The sequence below is a fragment of the Tyto alba genome, unplaced genomic scaffold (genome assembly GCF_018691265.1).
Source record: "Tyto alba isolate M040663 unplaced genomic scaffold, T.alba_DEE_v4.0 Super-Scaffold_11, whole genome shotgun sequence".
NCBI lineage: Eukaryota > Metazoa > Chordata > Aves > Strigiformes > Tytonidae > Tyto > Tyto alba.
The window spans coordinates 6,295,572-6,315,452 of record NW_024881273.1 but is presented as its reverse complement, the minus strand read 5'-3'; the positions used below and the strand labels follow the sequence as shown (position 1 = coordinate 6,315,452).

Below are 19,881 nucleotides of genomic sequence, written 5' to 3'. Positions count from 1 at the left end.
CTGGATAGGTGAGCCTGGCTGAGCAAAAGGGGTAATTGGGTTTTCTTGTGACAAGCTGTAACAATAATGACGGTACAATTTCAAACCTTCACAATACTTGAATAAGTACACATCTTCACAACTCTAATGGGAATTACATCAGTAAATATTCTTCTACTAATCTAGTTTTTAGACACAGTCATGAAGAAAAGCACTACCCAATTTTAAACAGTGCTTACTGTAGTAAAGATTAAAAGCCACACATAGTGACACCAGTCTGACCACTTGCTTCTGCCCATCCCATATCCCAGTACTACATATTTGCCTAAATCCAGTATCTGTGAAACAAAGGACAGCACTAAATATTTGTGGGGTTTTTAAATTCCGTTTCCTAAGCATGCAGCTGTGATAGCTTTATATTCAATTCCCAGCTCTGAACACTGAATTGGTACCAGTTCATAAACCTCAGATGGAAGTTCTGCTGCAGCAGGTAATAACATTATGGTTTACCCATCTAGGCAGATGTCACCAAAATGTTTGGGTTCAATCTCTGAATAAAAGTATCCATTCTAAGACCTTAAAAACAGACTTCTAGAGTTTGAAACTTTTAGTAGTTTTAAAAATCCATTCATATCCCTCTTTTACAAGAACTGCCAGACAGACTGTTTTTGGGGAAAAGATCTTGGTTTACTACACAGAGACAAAAAAAGAAAAATGGTTTATTGTCGTATCAGTTCTACTCTGGCATTTAAATACCAACTTACAAACTTAAGATCAAATACACATGAAAAAATCAGATTGATTGCATCCAGCCTTATTAAAGCCACATTTACCTAACTGTAAAGGCAGCTATTTTTAAACACAACTCCTAGACTGTCCATTGAGATTAAACACATACCAAAACATGCAATAAAAGTATTCATTGGCATCTAGATGAAAGCACTAATAGGTACCTCATATAATAACAAGCTATACAGTAAAACCTAGAGCACAATGGAACTCCAAGACAATTAATACTACCAGGAAAAGTTTCTTACTAACTTTGCTAAGCCCAGCATGCACAACATCTTTCAAATACAGATCTCTAAATTCTTTATAAAGCTGGTAAGGATATAGCAAGCAGACAAGAATTTAAAACTCTCTTTTAAGGAGTTTAGAGCCAACAAAGCTCCTGGTATTTTAGTGACATTTCAGGCTCTTGTAACACTGCAAGCATTTAGAAGTGCTAGCAAATTAATATGCTGCACCAACTCATTTGGTGAACAATCTCATTCAGATCTTAAGCTGCTTGTCCTGTGTTCTGAATGTGTTAGCAGGCTGAAAAAAATCTGAGGCGTCAAAGATATTTTCTGAAAGGGTGCTACAGTTTTTCCAAGCGTAAAGCTGCTTGCTGTACTTTGGACTCATTACTGGGAAAGCGATAAAAAGCATTCTGTCTTGAAGACAAACAAAAACAAGACCACCACACCACATAAATCATGACATTATTAGTTAAAGGACTAACACAAACTAAGGTTCAGTGTTATTAAAATCTTCATAATAGAAATAATGGAGAGCTGCTGGTCAAGTTTTGAGTCAGTATTACAGCACTGTGTATTTTACAGTAATATTTCTTAATTAATTGCTTTCCTAAGACTATGTCATAGAAAAGTATGCTGTGCACAGAGCACATGCAGTGAAATTTTGTGAATAAAACTACACAGCTACACGATCCTGATTTCCACTCTCCTCACGTTCTTGGAAGATCAAGTAGGAGGCTACAACAACAACAGTAAAAAGAACTAAAACAAAAACAGAGGGAATGCTTACATTATAATGTGCTATTTGTGTTTTCCTATCACAGCAATAACAAATCATGAAGTATCAAAAGAGGATGGTAAATACAGTGCTGATCTTTTCTACCACTATTGTGGGAGATAATCTAACTAACATTTGCTTCATTTCTAGAAAGCAATGGATTCCCCAACTCTACTGGTCTATTGGAATAAACAGCCTCCACAAATTGTATGAAAATCTGTTACAAATTCACTTCTCCATAAGCCTGCCATTCAAAATAAGCAGCTGACAACATAGCAATAAAGACAGCCAGTTCATGTACAAAAATACTGCAAACAGCTCAAGAGAAGACTGGCATCTCGCAAGAGAACCATAAATTTAGGTCAGCTTGTAGCTGCTCTGTTCCACAGCAGAACAGGAAACAATGTGATGTGCAGAATAACGTCTGTCACTTAGGCTCACTCTTTCCTGAAGCAAGAGAAAAGTTACAGCCCACTTGCAGTATTACTTCTGCACACTTGCTTCAACTGGAGGAGCCTGCTTGCTGAAAGGTGGAGAGCAGCTCAACCCATTGGGGAAACAGAAACTCACTTTCTGGTGACATCCAAATGCATATTCACAGTGCAGCAGCCTATAAAGCAAGATGAAGCCATTTCTTACAACCTATTATTTTTGAGCAGGGCCATGTAGGGCATCTCACAATTACCTCTTTAAGGAGTAAGTAATTAACTCCTCAAATGAAAAGAACACACACACACATTCCATCTTCTCTTTATCAGGGATGTGCAAATATCACCCCCACATAACTTCAGAAGACTACAAGGTTTTAAAAGACCACAAGGGTTTTAAGCAGATGTTATTAAATTTTGATGGTGTTGTGTATCATTTTTTGTGTGACTATTTGAAAGGAATTAATATATATATTGCAAAAATAATAATTTGAAGCGTGGCTTTCTGACATACTGACTTTTTATAGCATCTGGTAAACATTGCAATTCTAGTATAGAGAATCTATTTTAGGTATCTATCAGCATACTATATTGATTTTTAATGTAAGAAGATGCAATAAAATAGATACCCTCTATTTTACTTTTTAACTTTGCCTCAGAGTACAGTAACTATTCAGTAGTTTACAATTGCATAACACATAAGAACTTTCATAACAAACGTGGGTGCAAGAGAAATTACTATCTTTTTCCCCAGGCCAGAAGAGTTGTGAGATAGGAGAGATTTGAGACCTGTGTATGATTTCCACATCCCTGAATAACATGCGCTCCATCCTTCCAATCTTGCTTGTCATTAATCCATATTACACAATTTGTAAAACAGGACCCATCAATGCCTGGATTGCACAATGCCTACCACTCACAACAGGGATGGGATCTCCAGCAACAACTTCTATGACAACCACCCCTAGGTTCATAAAACAAAAAAATAAAAAAGAAAAGCGGGACTTCTGGAACAGCACAAAACTTTAAGCAATGCACTTATTAAAAACAACAGCTGTCTAAGCACTATAAGGGTTGACATCCCATAAATTACTTCAAGACACTGCTCGAAAGTCTTGCTAGATGCACTTCTAATTCATTTATTACTAGAATGAGGTGGTATTAGAGCTTTTACTTTGAAAGCGGAAGATATTAAAAGGCAAAGTTCAAGTTGCTTTTGGAAGAGATGACTGGCTTTGGATATTATAGTTCATCTGAGCAAGTGTAACCTGGGAAAACATCACCTCAAAATGTTAGGGTTTGGTTTTTTTTTTTAAATCTTGCCATTTTATTAAATTACTGTCACTATCAGCAAGTCTCCTTCCAGTGCTCTGATGTCGTACACTCCAAGTTATTTACTGTTTTCTATGCCATTTGGTATATTCAATTGATCTATAAGACCTCTTCATTAAACATAACACTTCCTGACTTGGCACTCAAGACTGCAAGTGGTCATCACACCACACTTGACTGTCAACGTTTTTGGAAACATATGTTGCAAATTCTAAAGTACATGGTGATATGAGTTAATCTTATGAGTAATGCAAGAGAGACAAAAAAAGAACAGTGTCTTTCAGTGTAAGCAAGCTACTCATGGAAAGTAAGATGCACGGGGGGACAGTGGAAGATAAGGGCATATTAACAAAACAACTTGTCCTGCTGCAGAACATCAGAAAAGAGAAAATTTATTTTACCAGAGGTCAAGACTAAAGCGTAAGGCATCTGCAGGTATTGGAGAAGAATTTCTTAGTCAGAATACTAGAGACACAAATGCTTTAGAAAAACATGTGCCTGAAATGAGACTGAAGGTTTTGAACACTGCCCTGCCTTGCACAGACATCAATGCAAACAGTGACAGATGTTCGCAGAGCAGAGTCAGCGTTACTAAATTAAGCATGATGATCTAAATTTCTTATTAACATCAAAAAAAAAAAAAAAGTGCCAAATACCTATAATGCAGACACAACGGCTGCATAAACAAAAAGCCCAGGGCTTCACTTCTTATCTGCACTGAAATAAATTAAATTACTCATAAGGGTAAGGGCTGAAGAATGAAGTTCAGTCTTATGTTATTTAGTTGAACAATGGTAAAAAATATAAGCAATTTCTAAAATAACAGATACATTAATAAATAGTGTAGCAACATTTTACACCAGTGCAAGTGCTTTGCAAGATGAAACTTATCATAAGGACTTCATATTAGAAGTGATAGTGATGGCAAGGTAAAAATAAATCTCCCGAGTCTACTCTCTCTCTAAAATTAAAAGGCTGTACTTTAAGTAAAAAAATAAACTTCACTACAGATAAAATATCCAAAGTTATATAGACTTTTCATATCTTTGTTTTCTTGTCACCTTTGTAATTCATACTCAATTGTACTTTTCTGTCTAGGCTGAAGAAAAATCACATGGTTTACAAGCTTTAAATCGAGTATTTTAAAACACAGACGTTCAGCTAACATATTGTCTCATTTATACAAAAATGATTAACATTTTATCTTGAGACAGAAAGATCGAAAAAATACTCCTTGTTCTATTTTCTTTTTAATGTGAATGCAAAATACAGGATAAATATCATCTTCCAAATCATAAGCATCCAGCAAGATCATCACAAGCAATCCCGAGCAGTCACACAGATCAAAGTGCTCTGCAGCACTGACAAACAGGAGCTCAGATCTTGGTAAACTTTGCGAGAGGAGAAGTACAGAGCTGAATGGTGGCTGCTGCAGCAATCCCACACCACCAAGGATCCCCAAAGCTTAAAGTGGACCTAGAGATTCTAATCTCAATATACAGCTGCTCCTTCTGACAGAAAGTCTACCATTCCCTTGGCAATCTGTATCAACTCCCACTATTAAAAATAACAATGTGCCAGCCTTCTTCCTCTTCCCCTTTCACTCCTCCTCATATCTATGCTTTGCTTACTTCAGCTTTCATTTATTAGATTGCTGCATCTTTGTCTGATGGATTAAAGAGCACTCAAACACAAAAGAAGAGCCTTTGTTTGAAGAACAAACAGGAACCTCCTGTCCAACCTTTGACTTGGATGGATCTGAGCTACTGATCTTCATACAGCAACTGGAGCTTCTGGGCACAGTTCCCTGAACATTCCATGACTCCCCAACTATTTTATAACACAGGGATAGACGATTTGCTTGATGAGCACTTGAATCATCTAAAAAATATGAGGATATTGACTTGAATCTACTAGATGCTTTATCTGCCAAGCAGGGAAAGCAAGCGTGGCCTCTGAACCAGACTGATACAAAGGAGGGAGATAGAGGAAAACAAATGCACAACTACCTATGTACACAGAGGGTGAAGGGAAGAAAGGGAATTTCTCATAATCTGACAAGAACATCCCCTCCCACAGCAAGGACAATGAGGTCATTCCATGCTCTTCAGTTGTCATAATAATAACTTCCACTAAAAATAGTCTTTGGACGCTAAGTCTGGTCCAAAGGTTGACCAAAACTCACCTTATTGGCTGAGGACAATAGCAAAGTACTTTATTTTTCCACAAACCCTCAAGTTAAAAACCATCTCCCCATACAATGGAGTTTTGACTGCTAACACAAACTGATGGGCCATGAACCAGTAGGACCAAGGAAGCTGGTGTTATGGTAGAATGCCCTGGCAGAGCACCTCTGAAGTCAGAGGTCTAAGGCGAGAGCTTCTGCCAACTCCTATCCAGGACATTCAGACATAATTAACAAAGAGTCACCCTAAAACATTCCAGCTTTTATAAAGTCCCCAGGCCCTCTGGATATATCTGTTCTCTTATGGGCAAAATCCCAACGTTCTGTAAAAGGAAAATTAATGCTTACCTGACTGTATACAGACACAGGCAGAATGAGACAAAGTGACTAAGAACTAAGAGCAAGGCTGAAGAAACATCATGTGGTCTAACCCCACCATTTGGTTTGTTGGTTTGTTTTAGTACTCCCGTATATGAATTACATTCATAATGATCAGTAAGCGTATCCAACAAGGTTACTCACACATTATGGTTAATTCTTGATTATAAACGCTTAATACACAGACTGAAGCTCAGTCATAACATTTCACTCCTCATCCAAGTTAATGAATTTCCAGAAAAGCTGAATGCAACCATGACATTTTTATCCTCAATAAGTTAATGCATAATTGTAGACTCTGTAAATGCACACAAGGAAACACAGTCTTAGAATTTTGCAAAATTAAGACACAATGCAGTATGCATAGGAACCAACATTTCCTCAGTAGTGACTGCTGTTTAAAAATGGTGTATTTCCTGGCTTTAACATGCTTCATTCTACTAATTTAATATTTGTGACCATATCTATTTTTGGAATGGCTATGGAACACATACACAAAGGAGAGAAAACAAGTTATAAATGTAATGCCATGAACAGAGCTATATAGTTCATGCATTTTTTCTTTTCTTCCCTAAGAGAATTTGAGCATTAAGCACTGCACCACACAAAGAAAATGTACCACAGACCCTTTTGGTGTCTTGTGGTGATTTGTGCCTGAAGCTTTTTTCTTTTAGTTTTGGGTTCATCTTCTGACTATTTTAAAAATTCTCCTTATCCAATAAAGCCTCTTGAAGTGCATTAGGGCTTACATATTAGTCCCAGACTGTTTAATTTAGCCCTAATACCTTGAGGAAGCTTCAGGATGGATTGTTGCTATTCTGATTAAGGAATCAATCTCACCCCCAGCTGGGACTGTTAGATGAATGCTGTGCCCCCAGAAGGAAATCAAAATTGCTCCACTGACCACCAACTCCCAAACACTGCATGCACCAATGTATCACGAAGAAAAAAAGCACTTAACTCTTGCATTCTAATTACAAAATAGGTTCTGAATTTACACTATTTTGACACTTGTTTATTTGTTCAACTCTTGAAGAAATATGGATTCTAGATTTTTACTACTCTGTCAATATTCCAGATATTTTTGTTCCCAGAGGTTAATCCACAACCAAACAACACAAGATAACTATACCAAGCCAACAACAGATTCAACATTCCAGTCAATACAAATTGCTATAATCATATGCATGAAAACCATACATATCATATAAAAGAAAAGATATTCTCATCTTTGTGTGGAGTACACTAATTTGTCATGTTATTCCTAACCATCAAGTACTTCACCTCAACTGCAAGTAACCAAGTGAAATATTTATATTTGTACTGTTTAGCTCAGCTAAGGCTTTTGTTAGTTGGAACAATTCAACATACTCCCACAAACATTAAATGTTGGCACTATGATATGCAAGCTTTCTGTTCAAGACTAAGCGTTTTTGAAGAGCATCAACAACTATGCAGATCCAGTCTCCAAAGATACCTAAATTAGGTGCATGTGTTTCACAACAGCACATTTCTTGCAAAAATTGCCATCTTCAATAATTACAGCTTTCCTATTTCAAGATCACCTCATGTGAATCATTCTCAACCTCTGGAAAAGAAGCTTTCAACAATTTTATACATAATACAAATATAAGGATGACACAAACAAGAATCAGAGCAAAAACCATGATGCAAAAAGAAAAAACATCCCAGTTATCCGGAAGAAGAGGTGTCAAGGTGCTCACAGTTCATATTGTGCTTTACCAGGAACAGATGTATGCTTCCACCCTTCCAAGGTTTTTTCCTGGGCTACTTCATTGCATCTCAAGACTGCATGCAGCCACACAGCCAAAGAAACATTATTTTGTCTCTTTATAAATAGAGTTGTAATCTAGCTATCCCCCCCCCCCTTCCAAAAATAAGGCTGTAAATCCCCAGGGCGCTGATTTAAATGGGAACCAAGTCACACATGTCATGTGATACACATTCTCATTACCTAAAGGATAGGCTGATGCATTTGCCTAGGTTACAATTTTGGTTTTCAGGTAAAGCATGTAACAATAATCTCTAAGCACTGAATGCCTTGATCACTGTGGGTAGGCTGTCTGTCCTTCAGGAGGATGTAGCCTATCTGACCAGCTGATGACAGTGTCTTTGAGCAAAGTATCTACTAACCAACATGTAGACTACTGTAATGTTTGCTTAGATTTCTTTTGCACACCAAAACCTGAAGCTGTGCCACAGTTTTTCAGCTTTTACATGTTAAGTTACAAACATATGCCAGAAAGCATCTTCTGCGAAACACAGTCGTTTCACAACTCCAAAGAGTTGTAAGGAAATAAAGGCTCCTGACCAGCACATACAACCCTTTCCTCTCACTCTTTATTTTTAGGCTTTTCTAATGACGATACACGAGCAAAAGTATCTGCTAGACTTGGGAGAGGGAAGCAGGATCGGCAAAACTATGTAGTGCTCTCCCAGTTCATCCACTGCCTGTTTTTCTTTTACTACAGCAAAACTTTAGTTACACATTCTTAATGAATGCCACTCCTAGAAGACCCACATTTGACAGATCAACAGCCCTCAAGAGGGCAAGAAAGAAATATTTCCCTTCCCCATTTAACCTTTGTTTGAGAAAACACACTTCCATTCACTCCCTGCTGCATGCCAGTAATTTCTTTCCTTTTGTAAATACATGATAACGACGTTAAAGCATTCACCTCTGCATAAGAAAAGGCATAATGCAGAGTGAAAATTATCTAAAAGCATTTAAACCTATTTGCTAAACAATTCCTCGAGTCTTTCTGCACAGAAAGAGTGGATGAAAAACAGCAATGCACACACTTCTGGATAAAACTGTCATTTGGGGATGTGGTCAAATATTCTTCCACAGTGAGTAAAGATGTAAAATGCAACCACAGAAAGCAGTGTCCATACATTGAAACCAGTAAGTCAACTTTACTTAAATATTACATGGGAAAAGCCACATAAAAATAGCACACTATAAAGCCAAGCATGCAAAAGAGGACTGCTAGGTCCCTTCATTATTTTTTTTCTGTTTTACTTATCCAATCTTCATCCTTTGCTCCATGCTTTTTCCTTCCCTTGCACACCCACTACACTTTCTCCTGATCCCAGCAAACTCCTGATTTGCCATTCCTAATGCACTAAGCCCATTGCACATCCTTCCTGACCACAAGACACAATCCCACCTGTCCTACCCAGAGTCCATCCCTGCTCTCCCCACATGCCATTTCCTTGATACTGTTTCTTTGGGGGTTTTTTGTTTAAACTCCCTTTCTCCTCCTGAGCTCACTTCTGCCGTCTCCCTTGCTCAGTTAGGCCCAGTTCTCTCATCCTTCCCGATTTCACCATCAGAACTGTTAGTTCAAATTGTCTCTCCTCCAACGACCCATTCCCATAGTTCCTGGCACTCCAACCACAGCAACAGTTCCTAGTTTCTGGAACTTGATCCTATTCTGATCTCTACTCCTTCCCCACGTTTGGTCTCTTGAGTCAGCTAGTTTCCTCCCTGATCATGGCATCTCTTTCCCCATTCCTCACTCTCGGTTGAGTAACAACAAGAGAAGAACCAGTTTGCTACCATCAAGGAAGCATAAGTGACCAGATGAACCTTTCGCATGACTTGGTGCAACCACGCTTTCATCCCCTCTCCTTCCTAGCTTTCAGTCCACTTTCTGCCAACTCACTGACCCACACTAGGCCTCTTTAATAGAGCCCAGACCCCACTCCTGCAGGACTGTCTTCCAGCCGGCTTCTTCCTCCGCACTGCTGGCTGCCAGTAAAGGAGTCAGAAAGCAGAAGAGGCTGCCCGACTCCACCCTGGCCTGGAGCAGCCATGACATGGAAAGTCTGGCGGCACTCTTACAAGGACCAGACTGAGGCACATCCAATTATTCTGTGTGAGACTGCATCATCTCTGTCCCACAAAACTCCCCCCCAGGCCAAAACGTACTCGGCACACACTGAAACTTTTGAAGACTTCGGCACTCATATCTTCACTGAGTACTTGCAAAGTGGTATTTTTCCAAAGACTTACAAATTTGCCTAATTTGGGCAGATTTTCTCAAGAACAGCAGAAGGCATATCCCTGTTCAACAGATATTGTCTGCCAAATTTCAAAACCTTGCTCCAATGAATGGAAGCACTGCAGCTTTCCAAAACTGAAGAGGCATCATGTTTAGTATGTGCAAGACATGAAGACATGAGCCCTGGTAACAACTGAATAATCTTGACTAATCTGAGCTACCAAAAAAAAAAAAAAAAAAAAGCGAAGCAGGCACAGAAAAAAAGAAAACTGCAGTCTGAGCACACTAACTTGGAAAAAGCAGCAGAAAACAGATGGCTTCAACAGAAAGTACTAAATAACCTTCGTAATAAGAAGAGCTACCAGCTCAGTCTACAATATAGGCTGAGACAGAGAAAACTGTCCAATGCACCCAATAAGTAATTTCTCAGAGTTAATCGGAGCTGAGCTGAACTGTCTCCAGGAGTCCCGTTAGTAAAACGCAATATTCTGAACATCTCTGCGAGATGATCACTCTCCTGTCACATAGACAATACCACTTTAACTACATATCCACAGGCTCGGTTCAGTGAAAGTAAAATTTTTGAACTATAAAATTAATAATTTATGAGATCAATTGTGCCTGCTGTTCACAGAGGAGTAAGTCTAAACACTACAAACTACCCTTCCCCTTCAGGTACACAATTGCTACTAGCAGCGCTGATACCGGACTCACTAAAACGGTAGAATTCAAGGATTTGCTTTATCAAGCAGAAGCACTTGAAAAATACTGAACAAGAGACAGCCAGGTGACACATATTTAATATAAGAAACCTATGTTATTTCAGCTACAAGAGGAATGGTAATCCGCCATGGCATTTCCTTGGGATTAAAGACTATCTGGATGACTTGGTAGCTCTCTGGGGACCATCTTTCTAAACCAGGCATTAATTCCCGAGAGACTCCGTTTCAAGTGTTTGTACTTTACTGGGTTTCTGAGGGTGTCTGGGGGATTGCTATTGTTCTTTTGGTTGTTTTTGCAATTAGGTTGACTCTTCCCCAAATAAATGAAGGACAACATTGCAACAGAACTGCTTCTTTACGTGCTTTACAACATGCATGTCTGCTTCAGTGATCAGCAATGAACACTGGGCAATCAACATTTCATTCTTGCACTTTAACCACACTGCTCTGTGCTGTAAGCAATCTAGAAACCCCATCTACATTTTTTCCATTTTTAGATGCAAAAATAAACATTTATTAATACCAATAAACCATTCTTAAACTGAGCCAAGATAAATTATTGACCAGTGACCAGGTTAATAAGGTTATGCAGACAGTACAGAGGCAAAGCAATCATGTAAAAATTCCAAAGGGATCCAAATCTCCCCCACCATACCTGCTTAAGACAGACTAAAACTGTCATATGCTGTGCATACCTACATGCATACGTGCAACATATATACTACTTTTCCCATTTTCTATTTTAGAGTCAAAGCCATTGTTTGAAAATAAGGACAAAGACTGCAATATGCCAGGAGACAAGTGGTTTTCTCTCTCAGCAATTTAACCAGTTTGTTTAAAAAAAGTGAAATAGAAAAACAAGAGTTTCTGGGGGTGGGTAGAAGAAGACAAGTTTGATCTAAAAAGCACACTATTATATTGAAGGGGGGAAGTTATTTTAGAATGTTTATATGAACACTGAGGAATATCAACAGAGAACTGGATTTTGATGGCTGGACTGGATTACAAGTATAACCAATCTCAGAAACATTATTTGAAAGAGGATGAAAGGGAATTTCAAAAAATTCATTAGCAGGTTACCTTTCCAGCAATAAACAAAGGCAATAATGTAACGCATCTTATTAAGTTACAGTGCAGCAGTGGCTCCTACTCTTCATGTCGAGTATGGCTTTTAAAATTCTGCTTTAAAAGAATGTTTCACAACATGACTAATACTAATGAGCTGCAAAGAGTCCAGAAAAACATCCTCTCATGTTTGACGGCCTTCCCATATGGTTCAAGAAAGCGGGGGATCTTGAGCAGCCACAATACAAATGGGAAGAGTCTGTGACTGAAAAGAAAAAAAGAAAAACAACACATATATTCTACAGTCTTGACTCACGTTGAAATATTGTAAATCCCCCATGCTTTAATGAATAGGTAGGAAATACAAGAATAGGTTGGTGACAATATTATAGAAAACACCCTTAAAGCAAAGCAGAATTGTGAATGGAATTACTCAGACATTCATATATTTAAGATCCAGAAACTCCTTCAGAAACCGGAACAGTCTTTCAACTCATAGTGCCTGTTGGTACCGAGGGCTGTACACAGGAATCTCACACACAACCCCATTCTCCTACCAACCAGCTCCTGTGAGCAGCAGGGGAATTACCATACAGCACATCTTAAAGTTTAAAAATCAACTACTTTCATAGTAATGAAAAGGACTACGATAGCATTAATTTTAATATCTACATACTTACAGGCTGCAGGAGCCTGAACGTCCATCCTGTGATGGACAAATGCACCAAGGTGTGCACTACAGAATAAAGATACTGTGTAATGATTCAGCTTCTATAAACAATTTCTCACTCGGTAATCTGCATATACAGGCTGACCACTTAAAACAGTGAGTGATCCTTAGTGAAATAAGGTTATATTAATGTCAGACAATTTTGCTACCTCAAAACTGTCCAAATAACTATGCAGAATACTTAACTAATGAAAAGTGTATTTTGCTTTGAAGTGCCCATCTCCAGCACTCTGTATACAACTTTTACTGAAAGCTTTAGAACAACCAAGCCAAAATTGTAAATATGATGCATTTATTCCTCACCTCAGCTTTTTTTTTTCCCCCCAACCTCTCACTGTATTTGCTTTTAGGGTACCTTACTCTGGGAGTATATTTTTGCCAGTGAAATTCCAGCCTCTTTGAAATACACAGAAGTTTTAACAAGTTACTAAATAGAAAGCAAGATTCTACTAAATACAAAGAGAAAGGGGTCAGGGATACATAGCTCTGCCTCTATTGAGTTGTCCGAATGATGCAGAAGAGCATTTGCCATCACTACAGAAGATTTTCTAACCTGCAAACAATTCACCCACCACCTTTGAGGTCTAGGCCCATTACCTGATATAAAGGAAACTCTCAACTCATCAGAGTTAACTTATCATTTAACAGGCCAGACTAAATACTTATCTGTGTCCTTGTACCAATAGAAACCAGCTCCTTTTCCTTTCAGTCTTGGAGAGTAACAGTTAACACACAAAAACAAAGAATTGGCAGGGGGTAAGGGGTGAGAATGGGATGGGTGGGATGACACACTCCCAGATTTCTATTGTATGCAACCAACTACAGTGATGCATACACTAAAACTAAATGTTGGCTTAAGAAAAGAATCAATACATCAAACCTAGATCCAGCTCTGCAGATCCTCTTACAGGGGACAAGCTGACAAGAACAGAGCCCTCATCTAAGATCACATTTGACTACTGTTCCCAGATAACACCACTATGTAATGCCACCAAGGTCAAAAGCACGTACTCCAGACAGTTTCCAAATGTGAGTCACCATGATGTGCAACACCCATACATTATACATGCTATTGAAGAACAGTCCTGCAGTCAAGCAAATTTAAGAAATGCAAGATTACAGCTGTTTAAATACAAATTCTGCTGATGAAATAGAGACCAAAGTACTGAAAGAGGAAATGATTTATCAGTTACAGATAGCAAGTGGGGCCTTCAGGTTCTCAGAGTTGCACCTACGTTTCACCGTCTGACAAGGAGGAGGTAGTTAAGAGAACATGGTCTACAAGATTCCCACTTGCTTTAATACTGTGAATTAAGAAATTACTATTACTGAAAATAGTAATTTCCTAAATCATAACAGGTTTAGAGACAATTCACATTTATAAGTGGAATTAACTTTATATGGCAAAAATAACCATATCCACAAATTGTATTTTTTTCATATTAAAGCATACTGGAATACACTACAAACAAAAGGCGCTGTCCCCAAAGTACCAGTCTCATGAGGGTTGGCCAACAAACTTACACCCCTTGCGTAAGGATGGCAAATTAAGTCCTTTGGAAATATAAAATATTCACCTTCTCACAGGCTGAAAGGACAGACAGCTCTTAGCAGACACCCAGATTTTCACAAAGGTCAAAGAAAAACTTATTAGATCACCTTCCTCCCCAGTTTTTTTTAATTTTACACTGAATGTGGAAAAAATACAACAAACCCCAGTATCTGCACCTGTGAAAAATTCATAACAAAAAGATGAATCTTCACACATTTAATCACTTAACCACTTGCCGTGCGGTGTGACAGTGTTCCGAAGAGACAATTTTTCCTGGACCACTTAACCACAAATTTACATGTAGCTCCCCCAAACTACATACTGTACCAAAACTCACCATAAAGCAAGTTCATTCCCTTCAATACACCAACCATGCAGCCACAGCCTTTTCCACTCAAAAGACAAGGACTGAAGTGCTGAGGTTAGTTTTAGCTCAATTTGCTATGTAATTCCTACCGCCTGCTTCAAGAGCTTCAGACCACACAAAAGGACACTGGTGGGAAGCATAGCCCACACTAACATTTTACTTGCTGAAACACCCTTCAAAATAGCTGTATGTTCTTCCCATGCTCTATGTTCTTCCCCATTACCCAAGAGGAAAAGGGTGAAAGAGATTCAAGTATGCTTTTACAGCCTACTGTCCCCAAATCATAGTTGACTGAAGGTACAAGCTGGGTCTGTACAGTGGTACACATGATCTTTACTTGCCACTTACATTAGCTAAGTATTTAGAAAACACTGCCAATTTCAAGAATTATCTTCTACACCCTCCCACCTGTTAGCCCTTAATACTACTCGAACTGCAGTGAAAACAAAACTGGTTTGGTCCTACGACTGTACTTTGTCCCTCATTCACGGCTTCTCTCTCCAGCTCCTGAATGTTTTTAGTGTAATGGGCAGAAAGATTTCTGCAGGGGCTGGGCAGAGTGACAAACGGCACAGCACTCAGAGCAGCCGCTGCCGCCCTGCACAGCGTGCTTACACACAGGAAACTCACAGATGGTTACATGAGACCTTCAGGTTTTGCTCTGTAACGCTGGATTGCTTGGAGGCCCCAGATGATCTCATTATCCCAAGCATTTAGCCTCACACATGATACAAATGCTGCATTAGTACCTCTACTATTCTGCTGGTTATGGGTCCGTTCACACTTACAGGGCCAATCTTGAGGTTAAACTCAGAAGTTGAGATTCCAGTGAAATCACAGTAACAACTTTGCAATAGGATTTGCAAGCCAGAGGCACAGAATACACTCACATCCCAGTACGAGGCTAAAGCCTGTCTTGGGAATAACTTATGTGTTGCTGAAGGGATTTTACTGCTTCTTAAGTATGAGACTTTCTGCAACCAGCTTTTTTTTTTTTTTCTTCCCAGGAATGAACAGAAATTTTACATATATCGATGCACATGAACATTCTACATGCTCTAAATATCAACCTCTATTTTACTTCTCCCTTGCTACATTTAAAGGGGTGAATCACAAACACGCATCCAGCCTGGTAGATCAGCACATCAGAGATACAGGGTGCCAGTCAAGTCTGACCAAACAACACTAATCTTTTTAGCAAATTTCAAATTTCTAAACAACAGTTGGATATACTTGTTACTGCCTCAACTTTTCAGTCCATCAAATCATATACCAGTCACATCATAAAACAGGCATTTGCTGCTTACACCACCTGTTCCTAAATACTCATTGGCTTACTACTTAAAACAAATACTAAGGTCTAAGGTAAATGGAAATTTACTTTTTTTTAAAACAAACAAACAAACAAACATGCCTTGATCAACAGAAGGAGGTAGCATATATTAAATACTGGTTGTTTGTGCAGTTTCCCTTCCCAGGGGAAGGGAGAACATGCAGAGAAATCAGTGTTTTGGCCTAAATACCCAGCGCTCTAGAAACTAATTCGTTCTTAAAGCTCTGCCCAATTTAAAATAAAGCAATTTCTGCCAATTTTGTATCTAGAATCAGTTAACCTGTTGGTCCAACTCTTTTTCTCAGTAACCTGCTACACTTCTCAAAGTACTACATTGAAGACATGAAAAAAATAACACTTCGATGCTGCTGAAAACAATACTTTCACCAAAAAATTTTCAGGGGAGAAAAAAATGTTACAAAAGCAGCTTGTAACTGTTACAGAAAACAAATATGTGACTGAACACACCTGCAAAATTACATAGAACAGAAATAACTATTTCTAAGCACTACTCTACTACTACTGTTCTTGTGCAGAAACATCTCAGTATCGCTTGCACATTAAAAATGCAAAAATAACTGAGTCCATCTCAAGAACTCAATCTATTTTTCTGTGTCAAAATTGTTATTCTGATTCCTACTTTAATTCCATTCAAACTATTTCATCTCCTTTCAAAGCATCCAAGACATAGAAAAAGAAGGCAACTGCATTTTCCCAGAAACATTCCCATGCAGCAGAGCTGTTTATATATTGATGAATCAATACAGCATCGCTACAATTATTTCATCAGTATGTATCACCTTTCTTTCTCTGGAATATACAAACATACAACAATACCTCTCAGTAAGCATTTACTCCCTAATTTACTGCCCAGTTCTAACTAGATCTAGCTATAACGTGACTACAATGTCACAGCAAAATGGGATGCTTACTTAAACTGCCAGATCAGGCCAGTAATGTATCCAGAAATGACAGCAATTAGCACATCTGAAATAACTATTTCTATACAAGGATAGTTTAAATGCTTAGATATGTTTACATCTTAACGCGCACTGGTTACTAGCCACAAACAGATGAACAGAGGAGCAAAAACCTGCAGTGCTTTGCAATCTAGATGACCCTCTGCCACTCATTCTTGACTTCTCCATTCAAACACCATTTCCGTCTTCCTCTCTCCCCTCCGTCTCCCCCGAGCACAGATTTGTCCAAAGATGTTTAATGTTCCACCATTAAATTAACCACTTGCAGTCTCCTGTCCACTCCTACAAGCCCTCAATAACAGGTTTGCTCCATGCTCCACCATCACGCTGCCAAACATGGCTGCATCATGTCCTCTTTGTGACTGAATATGTATATCTCTTTTGCCTTTCAAGACTTCTTTTATCTGCCTACCCTTATTTTCCCAGATTAGCAAGGGACCATTTGAAATCGTTATTATCCACTTCTCATTCCTCTTAACAGTTTGCTATTTTGCAGTAATACTCCATCGTAAACCAAATGCATTTATAGTTTCCAGGCTCACTTCAGAAACAATCAAGGAGGCTTTATACACCGAAACCCTGCCCAGCATTAAAACGTACTTATTTACACTCAACAGAAAACTCTTTAAAGAAAAACCTCCGTCCTTCAAAACAACCGTAGTGAGAAACCCCTTAACAGCAGCGAAAGGAAATTTTATCATCTGGTTTTTCTTCCCTGCAGCTCCCTCTCCTGAAATTGGACCCCCTTGTATATAAACCCACCCCGGAGCCTCTCCAGCCTCCTGCAAAAGCCACACGCAACACCCACCCCGCTCTTCGCCTGAAAACCTTCCCCCCGCTCCGGAACCACGGGTGCTGTTGAGCTTTATTTTATTTTAACGAAGCAAATAAAGAGACCAAGCGTCCGCTGGGATTTCCCCGCGGAGGCTACGCGTAAAAGTTGGGAGAAGGCAGGGGAACCCCCCCCCCCCCCCCCCCCCCCCCCCCGGTGCCTCCCCGGAGAGAGCGGCCCCCGGGCAGCCCTCCCCCCCCCGCCGCCGGCCCCTCCGGACGGACCGTTATGACACGGAGCGGGCGCGGCGCTCCGCGGTAACCACCGCAACGGCGGCCCCGCCGCCTCCCCCCCCCTTCCCCGTCCCTCACTCACCCACAGCTCCGTGCCCCAGCTCATGGCTCCGCCGCGCCGCCGAGGGCCGGCGCTGAGGGGCGGGCGGGGGGGGTCTGTCTCTCGTCCCCCTTGGGTTTATCCTTCCCCTTCGCTCCCCGCACACGGAGGGCCGGGTCCCGGCGGGGCGAACCGAGGAGGAGGGGAGGGAAGGGAGGGGGGGGGGGTGCGGAGAAGAGCGGGACGGGGCCGAGCGCTGCTCACCGCCGCTCCCGCCTCATCGCGCCGCAAAATGGCCCGAGCGGCGCCGCGCGGGGAGGCGGTGGCGGAGCGGGGCGGAGGGGGGGGAGCGATTGACAGCTCCGGCGTACTGCGCAGGCGCGGCCGCGGCACAGAGGCGGGGGGGTGGGTGTGGGAGTGCGCAGGCGCGGTCTCCGGGACCCCGCGGTCCCCACGCGGGATGGCGGCGCGGCGGCAGCGCTCCGGCCGGTCCCGTCCCGGAGGGCAGCGCTGGCCGTGATTCGGCACCCCACGCACACCACCCGCCTCTCCCCGCCCGGCGGGGCGAAGTGGACGGGCCCCTCCCGGCGGCCAGCGCTGGCCGTGATTCCGCCCCCCCCCTCCGCAGGTGTCCCGTCTTTCTCACCCGAGCGAGGTGAGGCAGGCTTCTTTTTGTTTGGTTGGTTTGTTTTTGGTCTATGTAATATTTTTAAAATTTCTTTATTTTTAAGCCAGTGTTCCTATTTTGACCATTTGGAAGTGGGGCAACCGCCCTAGAGAAGGACACCCACACTGCAAGGGCTGACTTCTTCAAACTCACCTACCCTATACATATATCCCTATATATACACACACCCAAAACCCAACCCAAATCCAGGCATATTAAGACCACTGTCTGTCACCAACATGCTCAACGAGCAAACAGAAACATAACCAAATAATCTGCCTTTGCAGAAACGTGGGTTATTTTAGCAATTACGCATGCCTTGCAAAAAATGGCTCATTTCCTTGCCAGGTAGATTTATTTTGTGCTCGTCTTCCTCTGTAACAGCATTTATTTGAGCTGCATCAATCTGATTTTACATTTCTGTTTTTCAGCCACAAGAAATGTAAAAAGAGCTTTACGCAGATATATTTATTGTTGCAACCTTTCATGAAAGATGAACATGGGGGAAAAAAAAGGGAAGCACATCTGTTCACATGAGGAAAAAGGTATCTGCTTATAGAGGGTGGGGATCCCTTTGATGTCAGAAGATAAAAATTGATCAGCTGCTACAAGCATTCTTTTAGATTAATGCACTTCTTTGATGCTTGGCTATTAACATACGTGAGAAAGAACAAGAAAATAATAACTTATTAAGCAATTCCAACATTTAAAATAACAATGAAGACAAGTGTTATGTTAATAACTGAATCGCATTTATTTTTATCCTAGTTCAATTGATTTGAACAAAAGAGTAGAATGCTGCTCACCTCACACAGGTGTCTTTGAAGGGAGACAGAGAACAGGCCATACTTTTGTTCATCATTAAAAGTTACTAGTTTGAATGACTTCATAACAACTAAGAAACACGCTGCTCAGCTCATTTTATACAGTACTTCTTCCTACTACTGCCAATGCATTTAAATATCTGAGCCTGCCATGCTGCCAGAAGCACAACCACAATCTTCCAAGGGTCTGTGCTTCCACAGACGCTCAGAGAAGGAGCACCAAAGCCCACTGTCCTTCGACCTGTGTCCACCCAGAACGCATTGCAAAACTCATCAACATAGTTGCATCATGACTTTTTGCGAGCTTAATCCATAAATACTTAAGTAAAAAGAATGTACAGAGACTAAACACAGCACTAGTATCATCTGAGTTAAGTTTGCTGCGGAATTTCCTTTTGCACAAAGAGCT

At 40.4% G+C, this 19,881-nt stretch overlaps 1 protein-coding gene across 23 annotated transcripts in view; it reads right to left on the bottom strand.

Annotated features, from left to right (window-relative positions):
* FNBP1 (formin binding protein 1) overlaps positions 1 to 18,321 on the bottom strand; it is a 102,752-nt gene extending 84,431 nt beyond the window's left edge. For all 23 annotated transcript variants that reach the window (XM_042786563.1, XM_042786564.1, XM_042786567.1 and 20 more), the window contains exon 1: positions 18,024 to 18,321. In XM_042786563.1, coding sequence (XP_042642497.1) covers positions 18,024 to 18,047 — 24 coding nt within the window. In that variant the 5' untranslated portion in view covers positions 18,048 to 18,321. The remainder of the gene's footprint in view (positions 1 to 18,023) is intronic.
* Between the last annotated feature and the right edge of the window lie 1,560 nt (positions 18,322 to 19,881).